This window comes from Cryptotermes secundus, unplaced genomic scaffold, assembly GCF_002891405.2.
Source record: "Cryptotermes secundus unplaced genomic scaffold, Csec_1.0 scaffold1009, whole genome shotgun sequence".
Taxonomy (NCBI): Eukaryota; Metazoa; Arthropoda; class Insecta; order Blattodea; family Kalotermitidae; genus Cryptotermes; species Cryptotermes secundus.
Genome location: NW_019744133.1, coordinates 45978 through 58118, shown reverse-complemented (window position 1 = coordinate 58118; position 12141 = coordinate 45978). Strand labels below are relative to the sequence as shown.

Below are 12141 nucleotides of genomic sequence, written 5' to 3'. Positions count from 1 at the left end.
ATTACTGGAAATGCAAGCCATCCAATATAACAAATTTAAAAGAACAGATCAAACCTCAGAGACATGACAATAGAAAGAAATTAGCATTACACTTACTGTAGATTTTAAAATATGGTTCACAATTATATGATATACAGTTTTATAGAAAGGTATTTCCTAAAAGTTTTTACAGTAAAAGTGTAGGTTATTAGGTCTTATGTACAGCACACACACATTGCTGCAGGTTGTGTATTCTGTTCTTTGCATGATGTATGTTTCCTTATATTCCAATAATCAAGAAATCTCATTCATGTGAATTCAGTCATAGAGAAGAAATAGGTTTCACGTATGAATTGTTTACTTTCCAGGTAAAAGACTTCCGTGCATTGTATGCTAAGGTGATTGTAGATAAACATGAAGATGTGATGGCCAAATTTGGTGCCATCCTAGCACAGGGAATTATTGATGCAGGTGAGTAAATTTCAAACTTTCTAATTATTAATTCACAATAAAGAGTTTAAATTTTGTGGTTTCTGTCTAAGCATTTGTATGAGAGCTGTTCAAGTGGAACCCATTGGTGCATGGACTGACAGTTTTCTGGTCCTAATTTGACAGATTTTGCACCCAGAACACTGGCATTAGTGTTCCTGTTTGCTGCAACACATTCAGTGTGCTGCACATCTTATGGTTGACTGCTACTGGCACCACAGACAGTCATCATAAAAACCAAATGTGTGTTTGTACATTTTACTTCTGTCATATACATCCTTTCTTATAGCCTTTCAATTTATCAACTGTCTGTCTCCATGAGCAGTTGATTGCTCATCAAGAAAAATTATTGGACCCAAAAGTTAGTAACTCTCATCACAAGAACATCTATCCTGAATCAGTTAAATCCAGTTCACATCTCTACAACCTATTTCTTCAAGATTCATTTTAATATTATTTTCCTCTTTCTGCATATGTCTTTTCATGAAGATTTTTGGCAAACAATATTTTGTATACCTGCCCTCTCTCCTCACATTCATCATGCCTACCCTGATAGTTGCTTCATGATCAGTGTAATATGTAAAATTTTTGACCATAAATACTTCCCTTTCCTCACAGGGTATGGGTACTATATCCCACATTCTGAAGCTTCATTTCCTAGGGTGTATATTCCAAATCTGCTCTGAGTAGACAGTCTGCTGGCATCCTTTGCACATGTTCCTCCATTTCTGATGTTACTTCTCGGATTAATGGATCATGTTACAATATAACAAAGTCTAATACTGAACAGGTTGATCTAGAGGCAACATTATGGGTTTGTATTCGGTAAATTCTTGATTAAAATTTCAACCAGGACACCAGCTATTCTAGCTGAGTTTTTTTTTTTTTTTGGCAGGGGAGTCCTCAGTCTCTCCAGGCAAATGCCAAGATAATGCCTCAAATAAGCCGTAACTGCACCCTTCCAAATCTTTTCCAGTTCATCATTCATCACTAATTATCTCATCTGACACTGTGTAGTGCTGATACTGTCACTTGTAAGGGTGACTTATAGATGGGGTTTTGGATTTACTGACACCTTATACAGAGTACTCGGAACTACAGGCAATACATTGCTTATCGCTGGTCTACATACTTCACAGTTCACCACTGCACACACACTAGGGTTCTCAGTCTTCACTATTCCCATCCAGGCATATTATTTATAGCAGTCTCAGTGTCACTTCTAATTATACGTGGGGTCTTTTTTTCACAGCCTAACTCCTTTCTTGCAACTATTCTGCAGCTGCCAATTCTGAAAACTTGTCTCAGTTCAATTCCTCTGCTCCCAAGCTTATATCCCGGTAGGCTGCCATCCCAAAACTCAGCTCTTCACTTCACTTTATGCTGCCATACACTACTTTATAACCACTTTGCATGGACCACACAGAAAACACAGCCTCTGTTGTTAAGGAGGTGTGTTTACTGATCCATTGCCTAGCAATGGATGTCCTGCTGTTGCACACATTGGCTCCCACGGGAATGTGTTTACCAAGTTGTTGCTTAGTAATGAATCTATACATCACAGTACTATCTGTGTCATTACCCAACTCATGGAAGAAGCAGAAGAAGAAGAAAGAATCATTTTGATCTCTAAATGTCACCAAGTAAATGTTCCTGTACATGTAATAGGAGTGTGTTTTGCAGGTGGTCGTAATGTAACAGTGTCTCTGCAGTCACGTACAGGCCACACAAACATGCTTGCAGTGGTGGGAGTTTTGGTGTTCACCCAGTACTGGTACTGGTTCCCTCTGGCACACTGCCTCGCTCTGGCTTTCACACCAACCTGCCTGATTGCCCTTAACGCACAGCTCAAGGTAAGCCATGCCCCATAATTAACTATTGTATTTAAAGGAGGACATACATGGAGCACAGGAGGCAGAAGATTAATAACAGACATGAAGAGCTGTTAAGCAAAATTAAGCCATAACCAAGAATTTTTGTAGGTGCTTTTAGCAACAGTACAAGAGTTTCCATTGTGTTCTCTGTTTTCCATTTGTAAGCACATAACAGCTCCATTGTGGATGAAACAATTGTAATGGAATTTAATGTTGAGGGGCCTCTAAATAAATTTTTAGATAAATCACAATACAAGTATAATTTATATAAAGATGGAATGTTTCTTTCAATTTCTCTCTCTCCTGTTCCCTAGTGCTGACCTAACAGAGAACTCTCCATATGTTTGCCAATATATGTGGGTGCCATACTTGTTAATATAGTATGCAAGTATTGCAGTAGAGTTTTAGGTTGTGATTTGTACCCTAATTACCACTTTTTTAATTAAATGAGTAAGCTTAATATCTTAATTTAAGTGTTCATCCTGCTTTAAGTCTTTAGCTGCATTTTAATATTTACAAGGAAAGCAAATCCAGGGAGCAGAAGGGATATGTGTGCTTGTTGTATGTATTGAAAAATGTCTCAGATGATATTACAAACTTTGAAATGAATATTTTATGCCATATTCACATTCTTGGGTTTAAGTTAATGACGATTAACTACTTACTTGGACCTCATGAATATACATGTATATAAAAAATATAATATGCGTTCATAATACAGAATCTTTACAAACAAAACAGAACTGTTACAGCACTACACCAAGCAGGTTGGCATGAAGGTAACACTTAGGCTTCTGTTGAGCTGGTGTTTCATTTGAATCTCAGCCAGGTCACTCTGGCTAGCCTGACTGAAGTTCTTTTGTGGATTTCATCAGTCATGACAAGCAAATACCAGGATATTACCTCATTTGAGTCACAACCACGTCCTTCAAAATCCTTTTCAGTTAGCAGTCATCCTACCATCAGTTGTTTAAAGTCATGGTACTGAAAACATCAATAAATAAAGCATGAAAAAGGTTACATCTGCACAGACAAACATGGGGGAGTAAGTGGTATTCTCTGTATGTTTGTTCTGTTAAAACCTTGTTTAAAGAAAAAAAAATGGTGGTGATGATGATTATGATGATGATGATGATGATGATGACAATGATGACAATGATGACATTTAATAAAGATGATTGAGTTGAGAGTCTACAGTAAAATATAGTACTGTTGGATTGTATTTCAATATATGTCTTTTAGTAATATACTGTATGGTTTTTATTTTACCTCCATCACAGCTCCTGAGGTGTGAGGTACATCCGATCAGCCACCTTATTTCAGGAAGGGGTTTTTAGCATGTGATGCAGTACTTGGCTAGACTCAGAGAAAAAAATTAGTATATTTATGTATTGCCATTTTTTTGCATTAGTTTTGATTATTCACTCTTTGTTTTAAGTTTATTGTTATTGTCCATTTTTTAAAATAATTTTCCACGAGTTATTAATGCATCATGGAAGCAGTTCTCCAAGTGGATTAAATAACAAAGCCAAACTGTGGACTGATTTCTAAGATGAAGTCTTCACAGCATATAGGATACGTGCATATATTTTTATAAATTTAGGTATTCATCTAGACAACCATCTAACCTGGAAGGAACACATTTCTAAAAAACGCAAACAGATTGATTTAAAAATTAAGGATATGCACTGGCTAATTGGAAGGAACTCCAAGCTCTCTTTAGACAACAAACTTTTACTTTATAAAACAATAATAAAACCAATTTGGCTATATGGAGTGGAAATATGGGGATGCGCTAGCAAAACCAATATCTCCATAATCCAAAGATGTCAGTCAAAGATACTACGCATGATCACTAACGCCCCGTGGTATGTTTCCAATACAACACTCCATGAAGATCTGAAAGTGCCGCTAGTAAAGGAAGTCATAAAAACTAAAAGCACAAGATACTTCAACAAAATAGAAGGACACGAGAATGTACTAATTCAACCGCTACTGGAACCCCACAACGGACGAAGACTGAAAAGGAACTGGCCAGCCGACCTCAGAGAGGGTTAACGAGGACTTATCTCTGGATAAGCCCTCTCCACGTCACGACAAATAGAGCAAATTAGCTTATAGAATTAAATGTAATTCTGATTGCTAAATCTATGTAAATAAAAAAAAAAAAAATATTTTTATAAATTGCAGTGGGGATCAGAAATGTATTCGGAAGGAATTAACAAAACGTAAGATTTTTGGTGGTACAATGATACTGTTTCCTCATTATTATGAAATACATCAAGTCCCCTACCAGGATTCTAGATACATGGATATGAAGCTCCCTTCACAGCTCAATGATGTGGCTGTCTGGTTGCCTAGCAACAGGACTGATGTTGCAAGCATCAGTATATCATGCCTGTGATAAAATTGGTTTAGGGTTGTCTTGTGGGAGATATGTTTTTCAAACTAATTGAAACAGTCATGCAGATAAATGAAAGAATGGAGAACAGAAGCATTTAAGTGAAGGAATTGGATAAGAGACTTCCTTGCCTACTAAATTTATCACAAAAGTAACGCATAGACACAAACCTGTATGAGATGTGTGTGATTTTGATCACCAAGGCATTTCCTGGTAACACATCAGTCATACTGAAAGCAGTTCTGTTGTACATATGATGCCTTAATGCATCTTCTAATGCAGACGACCCTAAACAGATTTAGAAAATGAAAGTTGCATTCTCTGAACAGACAGTACACTTTGTTCAATTTCTATAGGTATCTTTGTAAGCCCATGACTGTGCTAAAAGATAATTTTTATTGTTCATTGGATTAACAAAATAAAATGAAACTTCCATTGAGATTTCTTTTGAATTTTGGATAGAAAACACAATGCAAAAACTAATTTTCATCTATAATAATATGAAATATCTTTGAGTTGAATCCATTAATTGCTTTGACTGAAACTTTACTCTATAATTTTCCAAAACTTTCTGAAACATTAAAAATATTCAACATATCTACCATTTAATTTTCTAACTTCTAATTAATATTATTTTTATTGCATAACTTAACCAATTACAGCGAGATATTAACAGCTTTTCTTGCAAGTTACAATGAAACAGTGTGACCTACATATCACAATACTGCCTATCTGATAATATATATTTTCCACACCAGATTTCATAATAAAAAAACTTCACATATATAAGTATTGGAAGGACCATTAGGTAGTCACTTTGCCTTGAAGATGGAGTCAATAATATCTCTGAAATGTGAACAGTGCTACCCACTTCTGTGTGGGTCATCCCACCAAAACAGGAGTAATGTCAGGATTGAATGTTGCTGGAGATATAATGTGAAATATGTGTATGTCTCATTTGTGCTATGCAACTTTCATGCATTTTCTGAACTTTGTTGTAAGTTGAAAGTTTAATCTAATAAAAGTTATTATTACTTATAATGTAAATGTTATGTATAAATTTAAATTTTAAAATGATATGATTATGATAGCTAAAGAAATGAAACACAGTTGATATTGATTCATATGAAAGTCTAATGCTGATTTACAGATGCCGAAAATCGAGTTCCGTTCAAATGCTCGCCCCTCAATGTTTGCATATCCTCCCCCGCTTGAGGAAAAGAAACGAGAGGAAAGAGAGAAAGTAACAACAGCTGTTTTGAGTATTGCAGCCAGGGCTCGTCGTCGAGAAGCTGGGCGCATAGAGGCCGGACGGTCGCAGCGTGACTCTGATAAGATGGATGTGGTAAGAAATTCCCAGTTGTGAAATTTGAGGTTTTCATGGTGGGTGACTAGGAGGATTACTGCCTGCTGGGATCTGGTGTTGTGTGGTTTTGCTGAAAGTTACTAAGCTGTCTCCATCTTCAAGGTTGTTACGTGGATTTTTCATTTTATCTTCATGAAGGCTGGTTGGAGACTCTCTTGCAAAGCATCATGTTAAGTGAACTAGTGTTGGGTTCAAATTGATGTAAACCCCTTCATAAGTTAATTTTTGGCTGGCTTTCAGAACCAAGGGGTTGACAAAGCTAATGGTCATATCCAATCAAGTATCAGTATTTAATTCAAATACTTCTAGAATTCTGACTAATTATAAAATGGTCTGGAACCTTCGATATGTGTGGGTTTGGTAAACTGTTGGCATAGTTTCGTGTTTTATCTTACATGACTAGAATTCATAGAACTGTGAGGTTAAAACTGAAGATATGTATCCCTTGAATACAAAAGGAAAATGATACTATTTGCTAGTTTAACTAAAATCATTATTGATTTATTAATTAATAGAGTACATAAACATCCATATATATGTGTGTGTGTCAAAAGGTAATGACCAGTTACATTCCAATGTTAGGGAAACCAGAAACATTCAGTTTATTCACAGCAGCCTATGGACTTATCCTCTGTACCCGCACAGTTCAGCAAGGAGCACTGTAATACAGGCTTATACTGTAACTAAAATATTTCATAGAAATTTGTTTGGCTTAGAATATGTGTAATCACAGTGTATCTCATTCTGTGGTAAATGGCCAGCTGTACCTACACTTTTGTGCTTCTTTTCTACTAAATGTTTTAGTCAGTCCTAATGAAATGCCATCATTTGAAGAGTTAACATGTAAGTTACAGGGTTTACAGTTTTCTTGCAATAACAATTAGCCTGTTGCAAGATAGTTCTAAACCTTGATATTTGTGTATTGACTCTCCCTCTTGAAATATGTAGTAGATCAAGAGGGCGAATGATGTATAACTATTATTAGCATTTGTTTAGTGTGACAGGTGCATATCTAGAGACTCTGTTAGTTTATTCAAACAGGATACAACATATAAAAACTCATATAAAATGTTTAATTCTTCCCTTTTAATTTAAGTTAATGGAAGTGCAGTTTTCCCGTTAATCTCCATTATTCCAGCATCTCTTTTACTGTTCTATCACTGCCATTTTGATTATAACTGCAAATTATGTAAGAAGTAGTTGTAACATTGATATGTGTAATACACTGTTTTCTTGATTGACTTCAAAGTAAATGTTTGTCATCATTAATGCAGGATGAAGAGAAGGATGAAGGAAAGGAAAAGAAGGATGAAAAGAAAGAAAAGGAAGAAAAAAAGGAGAAGGATAAAGATGAGAAGAGAGCTGGATCAGTTGAGAAGAAAGCAACAGCAGGCACCAAGGAAGAAGATGCTAAGAAAGAGCCAGAACCAAACTTTGAGATCTTGAGCAACCCAGCTCGCATCATGAAGCCACAGGTATGTATGATATGGGGAACCCTGCATATACATGTGCACGCACACCTGTATGTGTGACAGAGAGAGAGATTGACTTTTGCTTTCTTTTATCACTGTTCTGTTAACTGTTGCACTGAAATAAATAGAATTTCAGTCATGTGGATATATTCTCCATGCACTGTGGGGAGAGGTTTACATTAAAATAGGGAACTTAAATGCAGTGGTCACTGACTTTTGTTTAAATGATCAGACATAAATAGGGGACATTAGTCAGATTACAGTTTAACTCTCCATTATCTCCAAAATGAATGAATGTTGCAGATTATTACAGTGGGGGAGGGGGGTGGGGTGTGTTGTGTGTAATGTTATGTTTATTTTTGTGGGTGTGAAATGTGGTCTCTGGTAGTAAAGGAAGATCAAAGATGGAAAGCATTCAAAAGTATGGTGCTCAACCAAGTAAAAACAATGGTTTTAATAAACTGCAAAAGTTTTAAAATGTTTATTTTTAACAGTTAATGGTTTGTATTTTGTTTTCAGTTGAAGGTTCTACAGCAGGTTGATGGCAGTAGCTATGCTCCTCTCAAGGATCTGACCATTGGAGGAATCATTATGGTTCGTCACGTTAAACCAGGGGCTGCTGAGGAGCTAGTAGAGCCTGTAGCCGGTTTGTACAGCAAAAATAATATCTTTTAATCATAGTAGTGGGTGAAGGGTGGGGATATCATAGACACGGGCTTGTTACCACAGGTTCAACCCCAGTTAACTCCATTTGAGAACTGTGCTGGACAAAATTTCCACTGGAGCAAATTTTTAAGATGTTTCTTCATTTTTCCCTTGTCACTCATGATTCTACAATTGCTCTACACTCATCGCATAGTCAGGCTTTAAGTTTGGTGGCTTCATCTTTGCTCTGACACTAAGCTGGTTACACAGTGGTGAAGTTGGTGTGTTGTAATACAGAAATTGTTATTCTATCAGACAACACAACACTTGCCAGAAGATTGTACTGCTCACAGACACCACTGTGAGAACCTCTTCGAACAAAATTGATATTTCTGTTTGCTTTTATTATAAATCTTACTTTTATTTAAGGAGCATGTGGTAGCATAGTTGGCTGAGGCACAGTGCTACAAGCCAGAAGGTCACGGGTTTGATTCCTGATGAGGTCATTGGATTTTTTTTAACTGACCTAATCCTTCCAGCTGCACTATGGCTCTGGGGTCGACTCATCCTGTAACGGAAATGAGTGTCATGAATCTTCCTGGGGGCAAAGGGCTACCAGTGCATAAGGCTGACACACTCACTGTCAACTGTGAGCCAATTGTCTAGAAAGTGTGGGAGTCTTGATGTCTCACAGCCTGTTACGGGGATAGCTTTACCTTTTTTTACCTCACATTCATTTGTCGTTATTGTTCTCATGTAATTGAATTTACACAAATTTCACATTACTTAGTCCCTGTTATTTTTTACTCATGTCATTAATTTGGGCTTCTGATACATGTTCACATACCTTCTTTATTTTTCTTGTATTTATGTACAGATTTGAATAATAATCATTTTAAAGATGATTTTGTTGAGACACCAGAAAAAACTGAAGCAAATAAGAGGGACCATAAGAGAGTAACGAAGAAATTGTAGACTGGTAATGTTACAACTGGACTTCCAAACTACAGAAACGATAAATGGTCACCAAACCGTGTTAACATTGCAAATGTCTGTAATGTCATGACGACAGAAATAAACAATGCACTGGGAAATCTCTTTAATTGACTTCTATTTCTCATACATGATTTTTGTTTTTGCAGCATTTGGACCAAAGCCAGATGAAGATAAGGAGCCGGAACCACCCGAGCCGTTTGAATACACTGAGGACTAATTCAGTCACTTCCAGCTGGACATGCACATGTAGTACTTATAACTGCAAATTAAATGTTGATGTCAATGTGAATTGCTGCTTTATGTAAAGAATTATATATACATGAGTTTCGGCATTGTACCGATATTTATTTGTACGTGTCAGTGTTAGTTCGTAGTTGTTAAACCTTCTATCCAGCATTTGATCTTAAACCTTCTGTTCAACATTTAATCTATTATAAACTTCTGTTAGCATGTTCGATTGACAAGCGTAAATAAAGATACATTATGAGCAAGGCAGAAGAAACTTGTTATACTTAAATACTTCGCACCCTCTTTTATGATAAGATTGCTTGTGTGGAATTCTTGAATATGGCTTCAGACCTCAAACTTCTTCATATTCACCATGCCACAGGAAGTATACACATATTGTGAATACTGGGAAGATCCTATGGAAATGATTCAGTGTTAAGTTGTGGTGGCAATATTCTTAGAATGTAGAGATTAATTTTTCCCTTCTCTAAATACCATACCATAAAGCTTTTAAGGGCCGTGCCATAGCTTAGGTGGTTAGTTACTAGCTTCTCACTGGGGTTGCCCAGGTTGGATTCCAGGTCAGGTCATGTGAGATTTGTGGTGTACAAAGTGGCAGTGGGGCGGGTTTTCTCTGGGTACTTTGGTTTCCCATGCCAATTCTCATTTCATCAACTGCTCCATATTCATTAGTCATTATATCATCAGTGATGTATAGTGTTGATACTGACAGCATTGTTAAATAACTTATTTATGAAGAAATAATGGAAAGGGTTTATGGGAACTATTCTCTGATCATTTGAAGCTTTATAATCTGAGCTAGTGACAGCATCATTAACCTTTAAACGCCGGACTTCGAAATAGTGGTAAGCTTGAGCTGGCCGGAGTTTATTTAAATGTCCGCTGCTGGTGCGCGTTTAAATGCCCGTTGCTACGCTGCGTTTAAATGTCCGTTCCTGTTAGGCGCTTAATCAATTTTAAGCGTTGTGTTTAAAAATGCTCTATCTAGCTCAATTTTTATGATAAATGGATGGAAATAACTTTGTTTATTTCAGAAAAGAACATAGTGTCGCATATTATAAAGGAAGATTTGAAATTTTTAATACAAAGTGTTGTACTCTATTTTCAATTTTTTGTGTTTTAATTTTGATGCGTACTGCAAAAATGGTTTCCCAGTTCTTCACAGAGTTGTTCTGCATTATAACTTCATTTCTGTTTGTAACACTTGACAAATTTTAGCAGTCTCTGGTGTCATAAAACAGATGGAAGCAATAAAATCATTTGGTCTTCTGCTAGCGCTGCTTACACCCTTCGGATTTTCGAATACTTGACTGAAGGTCAGAAGAATGAAAGAATGGCTATTCAAGAGAAAGCTATAGGGGTCCCCTCTTCAGTGCTAAGATGTTCCGTTAGGGCTGCAAAAGCTTATTGCCCCTTCTATTTGAATGAACAGACAGCTGCATCGTGGCTGAGATACAGAGCGTGATCTCTTTTGTGTGCGTTCGTAGTGAAATCGAATACTGTAGTTTCATTTGAACCTATATATACATCAAGAAGGTAACAACAAAAAAGGTATGTACATCGAATTTTACACTATATTTTTAACATACCTATCTGCAGAATCTGCAACAAAATTACTGGATTGTGGATAAGTTTTGGCATAACTCATACGTATATTTTTATTTGCTGTTGTTCAGTAAGGTATTATTTTAATTCCTCTATTAGGGTTTTACTTAAGTCGGTCTGGTAATTACTACATTTAAAAATAAATATTCAGGACTGTGCATGCGCTTCTACTAGCGGCGTGTGCGCGCGCTTCCACTAGCGGAGTTTAAATGCCTGACTGGCCACAACTGGGTACTTTGGCCACGACGACCTTACTCATGACTGGCACAAACTGGGCACTTCGGCACTTAAAGGTTAAAATAAACTATCAAATAAATAATTTGGAGGCTCTGTGCTCCTTAGAATTAGTCTAAGTGTGACAGTAAGGAAATGCCCCATCCCCTGCCTGAAATCAGATGCTGTCCACCTAGCGTCAAACCAGTCGCTTTACTGACCCCATTATCCCTGTTATCATTTTCTGGAAAACAGGAAAAACTAGAAATATATATAACATATAATGTTTATTTCATTCAGCTGTACACATTTTGACAAATATTTCTTGTCCATGAATATTGTATGTTGTATGTTTGAAAAATATAATTTTCACCTTGAATAATTAAATTTAATTGAGATCTGTAAAAATTTTTTTTCTCTTTCACACAAAGGTCTTCACAAGGATCAGTATTATAACAGCTGCTTTGACAGCTTGTTGGGGCTTGCCAATTATAACAGTTACTTTGTGGTCACAAGTTGGACTGCAACTATAATAGTTGCTTGGACAGTCACCTGTTGTTGACGCTAATTTATGACAGTCCTGCCTATAGGGCTTCTGGGAGAAGGGAGGGTGCCATGTTCCAAACACCACCCCTAACTGTCTCTGTAGACTCATGTTGATGGCATCAACTCATCATGCTGCAAACTGCTGGTTTGTCCATATTTGCTAAAGAATATTAAACTGAGAAAGACACACAGGTTGTTAACTCTGCCACTGAAATGAATAAGAAATGTGGTCAATGGTCCCAGCTTTCTTCCCAATCTAAGGGGATGGATTTGGGGGGGTGGAGGGGGAGAATGGTCAGAGGCAGG

General features: G+C 36.7%; 1 protein-coding gene and 1 long non-coding RNA gene across 2 annotated transcripts in view; one reads left to right on the top strand and one right to left on the bottom strand.

Moving 5' to 3' along the window:
• The window catches only part of LOC111874562 (26S proteasome non-ATPase regulatory subunit 1), a 38792-nt gene extending 29037 nt beyond the window's left edge, over positions 1 to 9755 (top strand). Inside the window, exons 3-8 of the mRNA XM_033755504.1 lie at positions 348 to 450; positions 2152 to 2321; positions 5894 to 6088; positions 7384 to 7584; positions 8101 to 8227; positions 9369 to 9755. Of these exons, the coding sequence (XP_033611395.1) occupies positions 348 to 450; positions 2152 to 2321; positions 5894 to 6088; positions 7384 to 7584; positions 8101 to 8227; positions 9369 to 9439 (867 nt within the window). The 3' untranslated portion in view covers positions 9440 to 9755. The remainder of the gene's footprint in view (positions 1 to 347; positions 451 to 2151; positions 2322 to 5893; positions 6089 to 7383; positions 7585 to 8100; positions 8228 to 9368) is intronic.
• LOC111874566 lies at positions 2331 to 8680 on the bottom strand. Its single transcript, XR_002844582.2, has 4 exons — positions 8645 to 8680; positions 4914 to 5031; positions 3612 to 3698; positions 2331 to 3326 (listed from the first exon to the last, which is right to left on the bottom strand). It is a non-coding gene; the product is annotated as an uncharacterized LOC111874566 (long non-coding RNA).
• Positions 9756 to 12141: the final 2386 nt, after the last annotated feature.